Source organism: Hemicordylus capensis, chromosome 2, assembly GCF_027244095.1.
Source record: "Hemicordylus capensis ecotype Gifberg chromosome 2, rHemCap1.1.pri, whole genome shotgun sequence".
In the NCBI taxonomy this organism is placed as follows: Eukaryota; Metazoa; Chordata; class Lepidosauria; order Squamata; family Cordylidae; genus Hemicordylus; species Hemicordylus capensis.
Window position 1 is genome coordinate 75590346 of NC_069658.1, and position 19708 is coordinate 75610053.

General features: G+C 44.7%; 1 protein-coding gene across 3 annotated transcripts in view; it reads left to right on the top strand.

Annotated features, from left to right (window-relative positions):
- Positions 1 to 1100: 1100 nt before the first annotated feature.
- YTHDC2 (YTH N6-methyladenosine RNA binding protein C2) overlaps positions 1101 to 19708 on the top strand; it is a 70492-nt gene continuing 51884 nt past the window's right edge. For 2 of the 3 annotated variants that reach the window (XM_053299011.1, XM_053299012.1), the window contains exons 1-6: positions 1104 to 1480; positions 4851 to 4941; positions 11041 to 11237; positions 11623 to 11822; positions 14469 to 14635; positions 17989 to 18091. In XM_053299011.1, the coding sequence (XP_053154986.1) occupies positions 1276 to 1480; positions 4851 to 4941; positions 11041 to 11237; positions 11623 to 11822; positions 14469 to 14635; positions 17989 to 18091 (963 nt within the window). In that variant the 5' untranslated portion in view covers positions 1104 to 1275. Of the gene's footprint in view, positions 1481 to 4850; positions 4942 to 11040; positions 11238 to 11622; positions 11823 to 14468; positions 14636 to 17988; positions 18092 to 19708 lie in introns of all 3 variants that reach the window. The other variant, XM_053299014.1, reaches the window with a different exon arrangement.

Below are 19708 nucleotides of genomic sequence, written 5' to 3' on the forward strand. Positions count from 1 at the left end.
GCTTGTAATGCAGTAACTCCATTGAACATTGAGATAAAGGAATGAATTTGGTTACACACATTTTAGGGCACAATTCTGTGTCTCAGGTTTGAATGCCAGCCTCATTCCCACAGCCATTTTAAAGAGGGACAGAAAAGATGTAAAACATACCAACATGTTATCTTCCTTGAAGCCTGAGAGACCAGAAAGTTGATATGATTCAGGACATTATATGCTTCGAAATCTCCAGCTCAACCCCTGTAACGATTTTCAAGGGGCCCACTGCAATGCAGTATCTATCTGCCCTGAAGCTTGGTATGTTGTGGATGGTTCATATTCAAGACATTATTCTATAGTCCATATATATTATCTATTCTAAACACTAGCTCGACTTTTGCATCCATTTTAAAGGAAAAGATGGAATTGAAAGATTTGGGAGTTTACAGAGAAACACGTTGTCCGCGTTTACAACATAGTTCTCCAGCTGGGAGTTCCTTCTAAGACCTTCTAATGTCAGCGTCCATTTTGAGCGTGGCAAGAGGGAAGAAAATGCAAAATACAATGCAATGTGAAACCCCCCTTGAGCACTAAGTTTTTGGGCAAGGTTCAAGACAGTTTTCCAATTCTCAGTAGGAGCGCAGATCGCCCCGCACGCATCTGAGGAATTCACCCATTTACTGAACTACACCCCGCAAAACCTAATAACCCATCCCTCCCCCAACTTGTCTTTCCTCCCCCCACCCGAAAAAAAAAGAAAATTCCGTTCAATTAGGAGTTGCTCAAGCTTTCCCTCTGTCTGAACCCCGTTCAGCCACCATGCACAAATCCCGGAGGGCCAGGAGTGAACGAGGTCTTTCAAACCCTCTACTTTACTGGTTTAAAGCTACGGTATATTTTTGCACGTTCCCTTGGGAGAAAAATTCCATTAAATACATTGGGACCTATTTTTTCCATGCTTGTAACACAGAGTGGCGCTCGTATGCGCCGAAAACATCCTGAGCAGTGCAGGACTTAGGACGGCCTCAGCGTAGCCAAGACAAACTGGGGAAGGACGCAGGCAGCGCCGGCAGGCCGTGCACGCGCTCCACCTTAGCCCCGCCCCATCCCCAGTCGGAGCTACGCGGTTGTCACCGGGGAGGCTCTGACGTCACCCCGCACCTCCTCAGGCCCGCCTCCCGTCCCCTCAGAGGTGGCGGCGCCTCCTTCTCCTCCTTTCACTTTCCTTCTTGGCTGCGGGGCGCTTCTTTCTGTGGCGGGTAGCCGTAGCCTGTGGTTGAGCTTCAGGGTCGCCCGAAGATGTCTCGCCCGAGCAGCGTCTCCCCGCGGCCTCCGGGGAGCGGCCCTCCGAGCGGGGGTCCCTCCACAGCCTCGGCCGCCTCGTTGTCGTCGTCCTGCTCGGGCAGCGGCCGGGCCAAGGGGCTGAAGGATATTCGCATCGACGAGGAGGTAAAAATCGCCGTCAACATCGCCCTGGAGCGGTTCCGATATGGGGACCAGCGAGGTAAGGACCCCCCGCCCGCCCCCGGAGGCGCCGGTCTGGCATCACTAGCTCTCTGCTTTTGGTTTAGAATATAGCGGGAGGAGTGGGCGATGCGGCATCCCGTTTATGGTGAATTTTCATAGTCTCCTTCATCTATCTAATGCATGATGGGAGCAGCTATTTGGGTTAAGGTAACCAGTGGCAATCAGCGCCAGGACTCCCACAGCTCTTTAACGGTCTTACAAAGGGAAATTATCTTTAGCCCTGTAACGTAAGGAGGTTCCCTTGCCGAAGTTGAGGCTTCTAGAAGACTCCTGCTAACTGGACAAAGAGGCATTTTAAAAGTGGAAGAGCAATTCTGTCTATTCAGCCCAGACTAGTATCTCTCTAGTGGCTGCTACTGATCTCTCTGCTCCTTCTGTTTCTTTTTAGATTCTTTTGGGGCGGTACCATATTGCGTGCACACACACATACACACAAAACCGCTTGCACACACACATTTGAGAAGCAGGATATTATTATTATTATTGCTACTACTAATAGTATTATGGCTGGGGTTCTGTACTTTCATCTAGTCACTCTAGATATTGTGGCCTACATATAAACAACCATTGGTCCATCTAGCTCAGAACTATCCTCACTGACTGGCAGCTGCTCTCCAGCATCTCGGACAGTCTTTCCCAATTCTTGTTATCTGAAATTGTTATCTGCCTAAACTGGGCTTCTCAGGGACAGGCTAAAGAATTGAGTCTGATAGAGATGACAAGATGTAATGTTCCAAATACTGTCTGGAAAAATTAAAAATTAACAAATCGCTAGGGCCAGATGGTATCTACCCAAGAGTCTATAAAGAACTCAAATGTGAAATTGTCGGACTCCTTGCAGAAATATACAACTGATCCCTAAAATCAGGCTCTGTACCAGAGGACTGGAAAGTCACCAGTGTAACATTGATTTTTAAAAAGGGATTCAGTGGGGATCTGAGAAACTACAGGCCGGTTAGCTTAACATCTGTTCAGGCAAATTGATGTAAAATATTCTTAAGGATAAAATGGTTAAACATATAGAACAGGCCTGCTCAACTTAGGCCCCCCAGCTGTTTTTGGACTGCAACTCCCATAATCCCTAGCCACAGTGGCCAATAGCCAGGGATTGTGGGAGTTGTAGGCCAACATCTGCAGGAGGGCCTAAGTTGAGCAGCCCTGATATAGAAGAACAGGTCCTGCTGAGGGAGAATCACCATGGCTTCTGCAAAGGGAAATCCTGCCTCACCAACCTTTTGGAATTATTTGAGGGTGTCAGCAGGTGTGTAGGTAAAGGTGATTCAGTTGACATAGTATACCTGGACTTTTAAAAAGCTTTTGACAAAGTTCCTCATCAAAGACTCTTGAGAAAACTTAGAAGTTATGGGAGAAGGGGACAGGTTCATGTGTGGATTGGTAACTCGTTGAAGGTCAGGAAACAGAGGGTAGGTATAAATTGACAGTTCTCTAAATGGAGGAAAATAAGAAGTGGAGTCCCCTAGGGATTGGTACTGGGACCAGTGCTCTTTAATTTATTCATAAATGATGTAGGAGTTGGGGTAAGCAGCGAGGTGGCCAAATTTGCAGATGACATCAAACTACTTAGGATACTGAAATCCACAACAGATTGTGAGGAGCTCAAAAAGGATTTCTCCAAACTGGGGGAATGAGAGGGATCTTGGGGTAGTGGTGGACAGCTTGTGAAAAAGGTTTATTCCATGCTTGGAATCATTAGGAAGGGGACTAAGGAAAAAACTGCTAATATTATGCCCTTATATACAACTGTGGTGTAGCCACATTTGGTACAGTTCTGATCACCATACCTTGGAAAAGTACTTCTATAAAGCCTCAGTTGTTGTAGCCTTGACTTGTAAACAAAGTGCTCTAAGCCCCTGATCATCTTGGTTGCAACTGAGAGGAGACATGATAGTGGTTTATAAAATCATGCATGGGGTAGAGAGAGTGGAGAGAAGGAAATTTTTCTCCCTCTCTCAAACACTAGAGCCAGGGGTCATCCCATGAAGCTGATGGCCCAGAAACTTAGGACTGACAATAGGAAGTACTTTTTCACACAGCGCATAATTAACCTATGGAATTCTCTGCCACAAGATGTTGTGACAGCCAGTAGCCTGGATGGCTTTACGAGGAGTTTGAATATATTCATGGAGGACAGTTCTATCAATGGTTACTAGTCTGAGGGCTATAGGCCGTCTCTAGCCTGAGAGGCTCTCAATACCAGTTGCAGCGGAGTAACAGCAGGAGAGAAGGCATGCCCTCATCTCTTGTCTGTGGGCTTCCCAGAGGCATCTGGCGGGCCACTGTGCAAACAGGATGTGGACCAGATGGGCTTTTCTTATGATCCTTTAACTGGAAATGCTAGGGAGTAAATTGATGACGTTTTCCATGCAAGCACTTAGCTAGGCACAGTGACAGGCATATAAGGATTGTCTTGTTGAATCAGACCAAGTTCTTGCACAGCAGCTGACATACGCACCAGTCAGGGGTGTAACTACTATTAGGCAAGGGGAGGCGGCTGCATGGGGGCCCCCACGCCTTGAGGGCCCTCCCAAGGGCAAGTCACATGACTATATATTGTGAAGTGTGTGTATCAGCGAGGGGCCCATTTTAAAATTTTGTCTCTGGGCCCACTCCAGCCTTGTTACGCCCCTGGCACCAGTGCAGCAAGAAAGCAGCCTAACCAAACTTCTCTACTAACTGCACTGATGTAGCAGGGAAGTGGCAGTTTTTTATGCCTTCTCCTTCCCCCAGAAGCCTGCAACACAACCCTCAGGGACAGGTTTCAGGTGGCACAGAAGGCTTACTGGGGAAAGGGCCAAAAGTTGCCTCTTCCCTGCCGCACCAGTTTATTTAGTTGGGAAGTTGTTAGGTTGCTCTCTTGCTGCACTGGTGGTGCATCCTTGCTCTGTATGTCGGCCTCTTTCCAACTTTGGCAAGCAACATACCACATAAATGTCATAAACATGGCTTAATAGCGATGGCCAATCCTTACAGTGTATCTCTCACGCTTCGATACTTGGAAATACTGTGCTTCTGAACATAGAATCCATTTAAGGGGCATCGCTAATAGCTGTTCAGAGGCATGTTTGCTATTAATTTGTCTTATGCCATTTAAAGCCACCTAAACTAGAGCCATTTGCTGTGACTAGTGGTAGTGAATTTCAAAACCTAGTTTATGTCTTGTGTAAAATACGTCTTTGTTCTTTTTTGAAACTACTGCCAATCAGCATCATGAGTGTCACAGTTTATATTATTCTAAACAACAAATGTGATTGTTACTATTTTATATAGGGGAAAGTGTTTTATATAGGGAAAAGTGTTGGATATTCCTACTATTTTTTTGTTTCCAGAAATGGAATTTCCGTCATCCTTGACGAGTACTGAAAGAGCCTTCATTCACCGGCTGAGTCAGTCTCTTGGTCTGATTTCTAAAAGTAAGGGGTAAGTTGGTATCTTATTAAATAACACTGCTAACATAAATGAAAGTGATATGAGCCTTTTGGAAGCAAAAGCTAATATCAAGTAAAAGTTGCACAAGTTGAATGCTTCTGCTTGGGAAATGAGGGGTGATATTGGATGATTCCCTTTTCCCTCAGCAGCTCCCTGTACCCCCAAAAGATGTTCCTCAGGGTCCCCCAGTCCTCTGGAATGCATTTTTGAGGAGTGCAGGGAGCTTTGGTGGGAAGGGGGAATCTTTTGAAAATTGCCCCTCCAATAATTGCATGAGCAGAAGCATTCTGTTTGCGCAACTTTTACTCTAGATGCCACCCTTGGTTTCTGGTACAATTTTGCCTTCCACTTCTGGAGTATCTTGATATCATTGATTATCTACTGACAAACTATGTCTAGCACTGTTTCAAACATCTGTGCAAGCATTTAGTGTTAAGCTCCATTGAGATGTATGTTGATGTCCTTGGATTAGCTTTGCCATTTGACACTTGACTTGCTGTCTGTGGTGGGTAACAGTTGTCTTCAAGTGATCATAGGTGGTACTAAGTTTGGATTGCAGCTCCTGACTAGCAGCATGTAGCTATTGCTCCAATAAATGGCCCTTGCTGCATGCTATTCATTTTGTAACAGCAGGGGACCAGCAGCAGTAGTCGCTAGGAATGTGCATGGAACCGGTTCGGAGGCCCTTTTCGCAGGCGCATCGGATACTTCCGGTTAGTTCTGATAAACGGCAATGGGGCGGCAGGGAGGTATGCTGCCGCCCCATGGACTTTGCCAAAAAAAAGGAGCGCCAGAGGGGGAAAAGTGGCAGGAGGGGTAAGTGCACTCTCACTAAAGCAGCGCCTCCCCTGCCCGGTTCTGTGCACATCCCTAGTAGTGGCAGATGTGGTGCATACAGCTGTTGTCCTGTGTTCTCAGTTCAATTAATCAATCATCTTTATTATGGTCCAAGACCAGCATAAGATAACGTGAGGCAGTAATTAAGAGGAGTACATACATTAGGATAGGACAGATTACGAAGCAGTAAAACCATCTATCTTCTATCTATATATTTAATTCTCTAAGGCATACCTTAGAGTTTGTGAGCAAAAGCACCTGATTGGGCAGTAGGGATTCCATATGCAGATAAGGAGGAGGCCTAGTCAACAACTGCTTCTGTTTGGGGCTACTGAGTCTACCATGGTTGCTGTCTGGGCCACTGGTGGAGGGAGGCAGGCAGGCAAGGGATGAGCCTGGGCCTGTCAGCGGCCTAAGGGAAGGTGGCAGTGAGGAAAGGCCTGGTCAACCGCTGCTGCTTCTGTAGGGAGCAGCAGGGCTCAGATGAGGGTGGGGAGGTCTCTGGGGATAGGGGGCTGTAGCTTGCCCAATAGGTGCCAGCAACGCTGCAGCCACGGCCAAGAGGGTGAGGGGGATTGAATAAAGGGATGGAGGAGTGACCAAGAGGGGTGATGGAAGCAACCGGATGGAGGAGCAGGAGCAGGGCTCAGGTGAGGGTGGAGAGATCTCTGAGGTGACGGTGTTGTGGTCCAGGCCTGACTTGTATACTAAATATGCTCATTAGCTAGCATACAAGATTAGGCCTGTTTCATCAGTGTCACCAGTGACCAGTTCTTTTATATAGTGATCATGTAGGATCTGGGCGCAAGGAAGAAAGGAGATCAAACCAATCCTAAATGATTCAATGGGCTTTATCGAGTATGAAAGAATAACAACATCGTGCAGAAAGCAGAACATTCTATCAGTATTACTAACAGTATTTCAACCCCAGCCAGCACCAGTATTCACCCAGTATTCCTAACTAACATATGTGTGTGTATTAAATCTTCCTAGAGCCTAATATAATTCAGATATAGACGGGAAAAGCGGGGGGGTTAAGGAGGGTTGAGAACTGGCATGGGTTGGAGATATCAGAAATATCACTGGGGGGGGGGGAGGAGGGGGAAGGGAAAGGATGGAGGGATCCAAGGCTTGTGGAGGCAGCATATTACCAGGATCAGAGGCTTGAGAGCGGTGGGGCTTTCAGCTGAAGGAGAGAGGCTGTAGCTGGGAACAGCAACTTGGGAGTGGTGGTCTGGCTTCTGGTGGTCAAGCAGGCTGGTCAAGCAGACAGTTTGCTCAGAGCGAGGCAGAGAGTGAAGGTACCATGGCTGGGGAAGTCTTGACTTCTCACTGTGTAGTAGAAGTCACAGACAGTTCCTGTCCATGGACAGAGTTCCTGCTTGTTGCCCCGCGTCTTAGCAGCAAACCCTTGGATTGCTCATGAGCAGATCTTGCTTGTAGGCACGAGATTGCTAGCCCTCTGTCCAGTAAGCCTCATTCTTTATAGTTGTATTTTCCTTTGATCACTCATAGAGTCTATTCAAATCTCCTCATCTTTTCCTGGGTCCCCAAAAAGGTGACAGTGCTGTTACCTTCTGGATAATATCTTTTAATTAGTCAGGATATTAGCCAGTCCAGAGAGATCTTAATCTCATCTTCTGTTAGCTGCTATCTTGAGGAGGGGACATTGCCCAAGGCAAATCTGCATCTCTGAGCTGCAAATGGGCATCTTCTCTTGTCCCAGATTTGCCAGCCTCATCCCATGAGGTGTTAAGGTGTTAGTAAAGTAAGAATTAAAGTCTATAGGTGTTTTCTTTGTGTGCATTTACCTATGTTGAATTTCTATAGAGAGCAACTGAGTATAGCAGAGCAATCATTGACAAAGGTTAACATAGACTTCTTGCAACAGGAAAGGGGAGATCAGCCCCTGGCCTCTCCCACAGACATTATCTGATAATGGGTTAGATTTTAACATTTGGATTGTTCTGGCCTGGCTTTTGTGCTTCTTTGAGTACCCATTTCGAATACAATGCTGGATCGCCTCTTCCTTCACAGAACAGTTCATGAGGTCTGGGTGTCAGTTCACCCTGAGTCCAGGCATTTAATTCATTTCTTAATAAAATGAAATCAGATGCAGGCCTGAATTCCATATAATTCTGGGTTGGTATCTCTGGGTTTAATGTTGGGGTACATGTGCCCCAACAACGGGGGCTGTGGTAGGTGGTAAGGGGAGAAATCAAGTACTAGCATGCAGATGTTCTGTGTGGGTTAAGCTAGTATTACATTAAAATTATTACATTAACGTTAAAACTACTACCACAGCTCAGCTTAAATACAGCATCCTGGTGTAAGCTTGACTAGGGCAGCCAGGATACTTGAGGATTAGGGGAAGTATAAGCTTATCATGACTGTCCTTATAAGGGGCAAAAGAGGAGTACATGCTCTGTGGTTTCTACCTCCCTATTGTCATAGGGGCAAAGTCATTCCATGATTAGTAGCATTCTGTATTTGCCTTCCAGCACTGTAGAGGGAAGGGCATGACAATGGGCAAGAGAGAAGGCCCTTCTGTGGCTTGGGATTTCCAGCTGGGTCAAGTTCACAGCGGAGGAGACGGTGAATCTAAGTCTTCCCAAGGACAGGAAGCCTGATGCCCTGCCGAGGTCAGCCTGGCGCTCAGTGTCCAAAATCCTCTGTTTGATGGCCGTTTTTGCCTCGCCACAGCCCATAGCAAGTAGGAGGGGCAGAGAGAAGCCCAGTAGTGCCACTTTATTCCAGACTGCCTGTTTCCAGGAGGATTGAAAATTGTCCTGTAGGGTCAGAGGGGCCAGGCCCCTAGGGATGAGAGCTAGTTTGAGCCAGTGGTTGAGAGCGGTCATCCACACCCTGGTCTCAACTTTTATCATAGCAGATTCTAGGGGTAGAATAGCATTGGAGACACAGCAAGTCACTTGTAGGGCTGCTCTTAGGAATTTAGACTGAACACGTTTTAGTGAGGCAAGATTGGAGGCGGGTTCTGTGTGGGCACCATAGAATGATTTAGTGGCCACCTCTAGTCTGTAAGAACTTCAGAATGGCAGTGGAGCTTATCTGTGCATTGAGGGTGACGTGATCATAATGGGCCTTTCTTGTGCTAGAGGCCTGAAGGACCACCCCCAGGTGTGTGAAGGGAGCGACCTGCTCAATTCTGTGGCTGTCAGTATCCCAGTGGTGGATCCTGGGTCTTCTGGCAAGGGTCATGACCTTAGTTTTCAGGCAAAATAGATACTTGACAAAATATCAAGGTCAGAACTCAAGACATGGTTGATAGCTGCACACCAATCTTAAGACTGCGCTGGCTGCCCTTATGTCTTCAAGCGAAATACAAAGTGCTAGTTCTTACCTATAAAGCTCTTCACGTCTTGGGTCCAGGGTATTTAAGAGAGTGCCTTCTTTGTCATGAATCTTTCTGCTTATTAAGATCATTTGGGGAGATCCGGTTATGGCTACCACTGGCTCTTTTGGTGGCTACTTGGGACCAGGCCTTCTCTGTGGCTGCCCTGGGATAGGGATGTGCACGGAACCGGTTCAGAGGCCCTTTATGGGCCTCCAAGAGTGGGGGAGGGTGTACTTACCGCTCCTGCCGCTTTCCCCCTGCCAGAGTCCGTGTTTCTCAATGCCCATTGAGGCGGCAGCGTACCTCCCTGCCGCCCTGTTGCCCTTGTCTTCTGGACATGACCAGAAGTCACCAATGCACTGGTGTGCATTGGCACAGGCATGTCACACACGCACATTTGTGCTGGTGCATGCAGGCTACCGCTGTTCCATGCACATCCCTACCCTGGGGCTCTAGAATGCACTTCTTGTTAAAATCAGAGTTTCTCCATTTCTGGCTGTTTTAAAAAAGACCCTTAAGTTTTCTCAGGCTTTTAACTGTTTTTAATTGGTTTTATATCATAATTGTGTTAAATCATTTTATCCTGTTTTTATATTTGTTGTATTTTAACATCTGCATGTCAGGAGGTATAGAAATATGATAAATGAAAAAAATAAAATTAGTGGACTTAAATGACTGACATTGTGGAGGGAGAGGGTAAATGGACTTCTCTTTATCCCCCTTATAGGAAACAAACTTAGAAACAGATCTGCTTGGGGAAATATTTTATTAAATCTACTTCTGAATAACCTAGTCTTGGCACCACGACTAAATTTCTAGGTTCTTAGTCTATTTTATTCTTGGAAGTTGGAGACAGAGGTTAAAACAATAACCAACTTCTGGAATGAGAGAAATGCAAAGTTGTTTTCTTAGAGTTCTTTGTACAGTTGTAGTTTTATATGATGTTCATTACTGAAGTGTCTGTTTTTTCAGTTTGCTGAAGCTTCTAAAAATATGTAGGCAAAATAGCTGGTAGCTGAACTTAGCCATTAATTTTTTTTAAAGAAGAGAAATTAAGTTAAATAACTTGGCTTAAAACACTATATATAGGAACTGGCACTGTACCTACTGATTTCAGTGGGACTTATTTGTGTTTAACTGTGCACTGGACTGCACTCTTTAAACAGCTCTGGTTGCTGTGTTTGTGCATTGAGTGACAGCTTAGAAACAAACATGAACATTTGATCTTTTCTGTTGAGAGTGAGAACAGCTTGGGGCACGGTGTTTGTGCCTTCTGCATAGAGAACGATTGGCAACAAGAAATGCGCAATGTAATATTTTTGTTTCAAAAAAGAGGTTGAGGTCTTCATGAATATGTCTCCAATTCTGAGAAATGTTAAATTTGTTCCAGAGTAAGTGTTGTGAAGTAAAATCTGCTTTTTAATAAGTCCTATATGCAGAATCCACTCTAAGTCCTTGGACTAGTGCAGCATTCACAGTGTCAGACAGTGAAGAGATTTAAAGCAGATATCTGCTAGAAAATAAGGTAGAATAAGAACATAAGAACAGCCCTGCTGGATCAGGCCCAAGGCCCATCTAGTCCAGCATCCTGTTTCGCACAGTGGCCCACCAGATGCCGCTGGAAGCGAGACCCAACCAAATAATCTTTGAAATTAAAACTATTAAAAAGTTAAAATGCTGAATGTTGCTTCTTGCAAAACTTAAAATAGGATCTTAAAACTTGAGTGGCTTGGCTTGATGTTACACATCTTAAACAATCTTAGCTGAAAGTGTGTTAGTTGAGCATGTTCTGCTGAGATAGAGAACATCATCATGATTTAATTCTGGCTTCATGTTGTGTCTGAAGTGGCCCTCTGTCTGTATAAAAGTGCTAAATCTGAAATGCCTTTCTTTTGCAGGAAAGGAGCAAACAGATATCTAACTGTGAAGAAAAAAGATGGATCTGAGTTGGCACATACAGTGATGACATGTAACTTAATTCCAAACACAAAACATGCAATCAGAAGCCTCGTTCAGCGATTTCCTGTCACCAATAAAGAGCGCACAGAGCTACTACCAAAGACTGAGAGAGGAAATGTATTTGCTGTTGAAGCTGGTATGTACAGTATATTTGGATAAGAAATTTACTGACACACAGTGGATGGAGAAACAGCTATGGTTTTTATGAATATAATGATGATCTTTTTTAAAGGTCCTTGCTGTTCTAGATGCTGAGCAATCCCTATTGTCAATTTTCTTCTCCCTTCCCAGCAAGGCTAACCTCATCCTTTATATGAGGCCAAATCACCTGCTGCTAGCAGTACTTTACAAAGATAAAATGTATTTCTAATTTGAGCTACTTTTTGTAATTCTAGGTATTCATTAGAAATGTTAATAATTAATATTAGTAATACTGTTGCATAACTAAAGATTGAGTTTTTGCACTTCAGAAGCATACTAATATCCAGTTTGGTGCAGTAATTCTTGTTGTCTTTTCTTAGAGAATAGAGAAATGAGCAAAACGAGTGGGAGACTTAACAATGGCATCCCTCAAATCCCAGTGAAAAGGGGAGAATCAGAATTTGATTCCTTTCGGCAGTCTCTACCAGTTTATGAAAAGCAAGATGAAATTGTTAGAATTATTAAAGAAAATAAAGTTATTTTGATTGTGGGAGAAACTGGATCAGGAAAAACTACTCAGGTATGTATTGTGTTTATCAGAACTTAAAATGGAAATATTTTATAAGTTGTAGATATAAACATCCATACTTCCAGAGCGAGCCTACCCCTGTCATGGAATGACCATTATCTCATCCCCCAAAAGCAACCTCTGTGGTGACCAAGACTCTTGTAGTCCAACATGGTTATAAAGTTCTGACAACACACTTCTCCGCTCAGGGAATGAGCACAGCAATCTTAGTCGCTCACTGGACTTGATGTTCCAAGCAGTTCTCTGCAGTGTAAGAATAAAAACAGAGTGCTGGAAGGGGAGCAGATAGCAAAATCCCTCATTCATGCTGTTGCTAGAGAATCTGGTGTCTTCTGCTAAGAACGTATCTGAAGCTGATCTGATCTTCAATTTGTGGCACATTGTGGTCTGGGTTGTAGGTTGATTTCTATGTGTGTTAGTGGGGAGCTGACTGTGTCTATCAGAAGGGTTTAACTTTTCTCAATCATCTAATAACCTGCATACAGGTGAAACTCGAAAAATTAGAATATCGTGCAAAAGTTCATTAATTTCAGTAATGCAAGTTAAAAGGTGAAACTGATATATGAGATAGACGCATTACATGCAAAGCGAGATAAGTCAAGCCTTAATTTGTTATAATTGTGATGATCATGGCGTACAGCTCATGAGAACCCCAAATCCACAATCCCAGAAAATTAGAATGAAACCAATAAAACAAGGATTGTAAATAGAACAATATCGGACCTCTGAAAAGTATAAGCATGCATATGTATTCAGTACTTGGTTTGGGCCCCTTTTGCAGCAATTACTGCCTCAATGCGGCGTGGCATGGATGCTATCAGCCTGTGGCACTGCTGAGGTGTTATGGAAGAACAGGATGCTTCAATAGCGGCCTTCAGCTCTTCTGTATTGTTTGGTCTCATGTCTCTCATCCTTCTCTTGGCAATGCCCCATAGATTCTCTATGGGGTTCCGGTCAGGCGAGTTTGGTGGCCAATCAAGCACAGTAATCCCATGGTCATTGAACCAGGTTTTGGTACTTTTGGCAGTGTGGGCAGGTGCCAAGTCCTGCTGGAAAATGAAGTCAGCATGCCCATACAGCTCATCTGCGGAAGGAAGCATGAAGTGCTCCAAAATCTCCTGATAGACGGCTGCATTGACCCTGGACTTAATGAAGCACAGTGGACCAACACCAGCAGATGACATGGCTCCCCAAATCAACAGAGACTGTGGAAACTTCACACTGGACGTCAAGCAACTTGCATTGTGTGCCTCTCCATTCTTCCGCCAGACTCTGGGTCCTTGGTTTCCAAATGAGATGCAAAAGTTGCTCTCATCAGAAAAGAGGACTTTGGACCACTGAGCAACAGACCAGTTCTTTTTTTCTTGAGCCCAGGTAAGACGCTTCTGACGTTGTTTGTTGTTCAGGAGCGGCTTGACAAGAGGAATACGACATTTGAAGCCCAGGATCCGTCTGTGTGTGGTGGCTCTTGATGCACTAACTCCAGCCTCAGTCCACTCCTTGTGAAAGTCCCCAACACTTTTGAATGGCCTTTTCCTGACAATCCTCTCCAGGCTGCGGTCATCCCTGCTGCTTGTGCACTTTTTTCTTCCACACTTTCCCCTTCCACATAACTTTCTATTAATGTGCTTTGATACAGCACTTTGGGAACATCCAGCTTCTTTTGCAATTACCTTTTGAGGCTTTCCCTCCTTATGGAGGGTGTCAATGATGGTTTTCTGCACAACTGTCAAGTCAGCAGTCTTTCCCATGATTGTGATTCCTAATGAACCAGACTGAGAGACCATTTAAAGGCTCAGGAACCCTTTGCAGGTGTTATGGATTGATTAGCTGATTGGAGTGGGACACCTGGAGCCTAGACTGTTGAACCTTTTCATAATATTCCAATTTTCTGGGATTGTGGATTTGGGGTTCTCATGAGCTGTACGCCATGATCATCACAATTATAACAAATTAAGGCTTGACTTATCAAAATCATTGTAAACCGCTTAGAGAGCTTCCAGCTATAGAACGGTATATAAATATAAATGCTATTGCTATGTAAGTGCTATTATCTCGCTTTGCATGTAATGCGTCTATCTCATATATCAGTTTCACCTTTTAATTTGCATTACTGAAATTAATGAACTTTTGCACGATATTCTAATTTTTCGAGTTTCACCTGTATATAAAAGGCAACATTTTGCCCTTGTTTGTGGTGTGCATATGCATATTTGTTTATGAGCGCACTCACTTCATGCTTTATTCACACCATGTATCAATTCAACCAGGATACAGTGTCTACAGACCAGTGATGAGCATTAACTGTAGTGCATAAGAATTTGGATTCATCTCCCCCTAATAACTGTCAACTGCTGTTTAAACTGTGGTTTGCAAAAGTTTGACAGGGAAGTCTGCTGAACGATAATTAGTACAATAACCCGTTTTGTGCACTTCTGAATTGTTATCAGAGTCTTGAATCCATTAGGCCCTGCTTGTCTTTCTCCACTTACCACTGACATAGTAAGAGGTAGATTTTATTTTTTAACTTCCAGAAGCTCTGCAGGTTGTAATGACAGCTGTGTCTTGGTAGAGTTGAGTCATGTGCTCTTTGTTCATATGAGATCACTTGCGGATTTTTCAAATTTTTATATTTAGATTCCTCAGTTTCTTCTTGATGACTGTTACAAAAATGGAATTCCATGTCGCATATTTTGCACTCAGCCTAGACGGTTGGCAGCAATTGCTGTGGCTGAAAGGGTTGCTGGTGAAAGAAGAGAGAAGATTGGGCAGACGATTGGCTATCAGATCCGACTGGAAAGCAGGTCTAGCCAGTTTTCTTTTTTTCTTAGAAAGAAAAAATGTAGGAATCCTTGTAAAGAAAATTCAGAAGCTGGAGCAGAAATCTAATATGTGTTAAGACAGATGTCTGGCGAGGCCAGCTGTGCTTCTCCGAGGATGGGTGGTGAGAAGGCCCAAGGCGACAGGGGTGGGTGGCAGCTGGGGAGAGACGGAGGAAAAATTGCCAGCGGGCAGGGACTCGGGCTCCAGTGGAGGAGGAGCAGAGCCCTGATAAGGCCAAAGCAGAGGCGTGCAAGGATAACATCAGCAGCATGCCTCCCAAAGGGAGGGGGTCTGAGCAGGAGGAGGGAGAAGGGGGAGAGACTTTGGCAGCAGCTTTAAAGGGTAGTCAATTGTAGGTAATAAAGAGGGGCGTCAGCCCTGTAATTGGGGGTGGGCAATGCATAGCCTGTGAGGAGGCATATAAGGAGCTGGCCAGGGATGAGAGGCTGGTTGGTGGAGAGTGTCAGGGCCCCCCGGAGAGGGGCAGACACGAGCAAGCAGCCTGGGATGGAGGAAGCACGGGGTGACACTCCACCCCCTCCCTGTCCCTGCCTTGAGGCAGGACCTGATAAGCCTAGCCAGGCTGGGTAATGGAGACAGGGATGTGTAGCCGGGCAACAGATAACATTTTAGAGGAATAATACCTCACTCTGTGGCCATTACCTGATGCTTTTCCCATGCACTTTGTCCTTCCCATTTGGGCTATACCTTCACTCTCCTCCCGCCTCCACTTCCTTCCAAGATAGGGAGAGAGCTGTGAGACTCAGGAGTCATTATTATGATGTTTTGCTTTGCACAGCCTAATGCTGGAGAGAGCACTCCAGCTCAGAAGACCCCAGTAGAGCAGCCTTCTAAAAACTGCATGCAAGGCTATCTCCTTTCTAGCCTGAGATCTCATAGATCTGAGGCTGGAAACAAGACAGTCCCACAGATAGCTTTTGGAAGGTAGTATGTGGTACTGTTTTTTAAAATAGAAGCAGGAGAGACAACTCCCTTGTCATGGACAGATCATCATCTGATGGGGTTTACTTTGACTGCTTCGTCTGCCCTTTGCAGGGCTGGTGGGCCGATTAGGATGGTCCACCCCTGGAGGCTTATGGATCCACTTGGATTCCAGACAGCCCTCGGGAAGTTTCCAGTGTCCAGAGCTGGTGACCCTGTTGAGGCCCTGGTCGATCTCTGGAATGGAGAGACGGCCCAGGCTGTTGACATGGTTGCTCCTAAACGCCCTCTCCAGCTTGGTGGAGCTCGATCTACTCCTTGGTTTTCCTCGGAGCTTAGGGCGATGAAACAACTTGGACGATGGCTGGAGCGACGCTGGAGGAAGAGTCGTGACAAATCCGACCGAACACGGGCTAGAGCCCATTTTAGGGCCTACTCCGTGGCGGTGGGGGTGGCAAAGAAACACCTTTTCTCCGCCTCCATTGCATCTGCTCAGTGTAGACCAGTGGAGCTGTTCTGTGTAGCAAAAACATTGCTGCACTCATCCCCCCAGACAGTGGGGGAGGAATCGTCTGCAGCCCACTGTGATCAGTTTGCTTGTCACTTTGCAGATAAAATTGCTTGCATCTGTGCTGGTTTGGACTCCATAGTTTTGGCAGTTCCGGCAGATGTGACTCTGGTACTCTTTGGTCCTGTTGTGTTGAATTCTTTTCAGTTGGTGCCGCCTGAGGATGTGGACAAGATCCTGGGCAGTGTGCGGGCGACATCGTGTACTCTTGACCCTTGCCCTTTGTGGCTAATAAAAGCTGTCAGGTAGATGGTTGGAGGTGATTATTAATGCCTCATTAAGGGAGGGCAGGATGCCACCGTTCCTCAAGGAGACGGTGGTAAGACCATTATTAAAAAAAAGCCCTCCCTTGATCCTCCAACCTGGACAACTATAGACCGGTCTCTAACCTTCCCTTTTTGGGCAAGGTGATAGAGCGTGTGGTGGCGTCCCAGCTGCAGAGGGTCTTGGATGATACAGATTATCTGGACCCTTTTCAATCTGGCTTCCACCCCGGGTATGGGACTGAGACTGCCTTGGTCGCTCTAGTGGATGACCTACGCTGGGAACTAGATGGAGAGTGCGTCTCTGTTGGTTCTGCTGGACCTCTCAGTGGCGTTCAATACTATCGACCATGGTATCCTTCTGGGCCGCCTCTCGAGTATGGGAGTCAGAGGTACTGCATTGGAGTGGTTCCGGTCCTTTTTTGAGGGGAGGGTCCAGAAGGTGGTGCTGGGGGACTACTGCTCATCTCCGTGGCCACTGGCCTGTGGGGTCCTGCAGGGTTCGGTCCTGTTCCCCATGCTGTTTTAACATCTACATGAAATTGCTGGGAGAGGTCATCCGGGGACTTGGACGGAGTTGTCAGCAATATGTGGATGACACTCAGCTCTATCTCTCCTTGTCATCTGATCCTAGGGAGGCAGTGGATGTCCTGAATTGGGGGCTGAAGGCCATGATGGGTTGGATGTGGGCTAATAAACTGAAATTGAATCCGGACAAGACGGAGGTACTGTTGGTCAGTAGGAGAGCCAATCGGGATGAGGAGATTTTACCGGTTCTGGATGGGGTTGCACTCCCCTTGAAGGAGCAAGTACGCAGCTTGGGGGTACTACTGGACCCGGCTCAGCTTTTGGAAGCTCAGGTGGAGGCGGTGGCCAAGAGTGCCTTTGCACGGCTTCGGCTAGTGCGTCACCTGCGTCCCTTTTTAGAGAAGGCAGATCTGGCCACAGTTACCCATGCCTTAGTCACGTCACGGCTGGATTACTGTAACGCACTCTACGTGGGGCTGCCCTTGAAGAATATCCGGAAACTGCAGCTAGTGCAAAACGCAGCAGCTAGGGCTTTATCCAGAGCTGCCAGGTTTTTACATGATTGTTTTTATTGCTGCTTCTGTGTGTTTTTACCCGTGTATAGTTTTTATGTTTGTATTTTATAGATTTTAAAGTAGATTTGTTTTATATTTTTAGCTTAATATTTTTATTGTCATTTTATTGTATGTTTTTTAATGTTTGTAAACTGCCTTGGGATTGTTTTTAATGAAAGGCGGTATATAAATTCAACAATAAATAAAAGGAGGGGCGGGGTGGGTGGGAAATGCTTGTCTTACAGCTACCTTCCAGATCACAGCCCAGAAGGCAGTGTGTAGGGCTGTTCTCTCTCAGGTTAGCGGTTATTTTTAATCTTGTTTGAAGAACTTGACTGGCACATGTCAAATATTTTTGTTATACAAGGTTTGATGCGAAAAAAGTTTGAAAAGAATGTGTAGTGGTTTCATTTCTCTGTGCAATACTAACTGTGTTCTTATAATATAGAGCTCTGAATGAGTTTCATAATCTTTAACAGGGTTTCTCCAAAGACACTGTTAACATTTTGCACCAATGGTGTATTACTTCGTACACTAATGGCAGGAGATAGTGCACTGTCAACTGTAACTCATGTTATTGTGGTAAGTTCTGTCAATTCTTTCCTGAGAAAACAACTGTTCACATTTCTTGAAGCTGTAATAACTTGATTTTCTTTTTTTATGTTGCTTACATTTTATTCTAATGTTAATTAAAATTTTTAAATTTTAATGTGTTTTTATCTATAAAGATTTTTATCTTTTTATGAATTTTAAATGTTATATTTTGTTTTACTTTTGTACACCACCCAGAAATTCTTATACTAGGCAGTATATAAATTCAATTAATAATAATAATAATAATAATAATAATAATAATTAGAACACATTGTTTCGTATTTTAACAATCTTGGATCTGGTGGCATGCATTCAGCTACAGGTTTCTTTGTATATGTGAGTCACTTGCCTTCAGGTGTATTTGTTATAGTAGCGTGAGAGACTGTGCCCAACTATGATGGGATCATCTAGCTTGTATAGAATTTAATGCTTGGAACTTTTACTTGCAACAGATTTCAAAGGTTGAATAATTGGAGTGACTTGCGGGAAACAAAACACTTGTGTAAGCCAAAATTATAAAGTGACTGATGATCAGTTTTGCCCTCAACTAATTACATTGATGTTTTAAATTACTCTGGTTAGGACCAAATCAGCTTTTCTGATCTGTAGTTGTTATCTTAGGTTTCCCAGGTGAACATAGACCTTAGTTAAGAATAGTTTCCAGTTTTAGATTAAAACATCTAATTTGCACTTTCTACATAAACTTAAACCACAGTATTGTTCTGTATCAATTGTACTGATGCAACAGTGCAAAGAGTGCCCAGCTTTCCCTTCATTGCTCTCTGCCCACACTCCAGATGTTCCCAAGAATCTCAGCCACCTAGCTTGCCCACACCAGTGCTGGGCAGCTTTTTAAAGGGCTCCCACCACCGCCCTCTTACCTGGGGAAGTTGCCCTGTGAAGGACTGACTCCTTTGCAGTGGGGAGGGGGCTGGGAATTCTGAAGTGGAATGCCAACTTTTACTGATGTGCACAGAACTAATAAATATCTCAAAATCAAAATGGATATATGAGTAGTGCCCAGATGATTCTGTTAAAATCAGTGGCAGGGAAACTGGTTAAAAATGGCATCTACCATGACTGACATGACAAAAGACCAAAACCCAGCACTTCTGGAGGTAAGTGTATTTGAAGAAACGCAGCAGTGCTGAATTTTAAAACTGTAAAGCTATAATTAATTGGCTATCAATGGCCAATGAAAATGAAGAGTGAACTCAGACGTAATCTCTGATTGAGATTTAGTCAACAGCATTAGCTGTTGATGCTAGTAAAAATGTTGAGTTTGTATGGATCTGGATCGTGATCCATTGTAATCATAAGTAATAGGTTCTGCGCCTGCACAGGGACCTCACGGGCTGATTAAGTAGCTCCTTGTGACGCCCCTCCCAGCCTGCATGTGCTGTGCTGAGTTCAATGTTGAGTTTGTTTGGTTCTCAACATTTTCTTTCTTTCTTTTTTTAAAGGAAAAGTTAGAACTTTTGGGGGGAAATCACACTAATTCAACATAAATAATGAGTCATGTTTGCAAGGCATGTAAAACTATAATCAACATATGGTAACACTTATATTATGACAGTTATAATCCATTGTATGATGTATCATGTT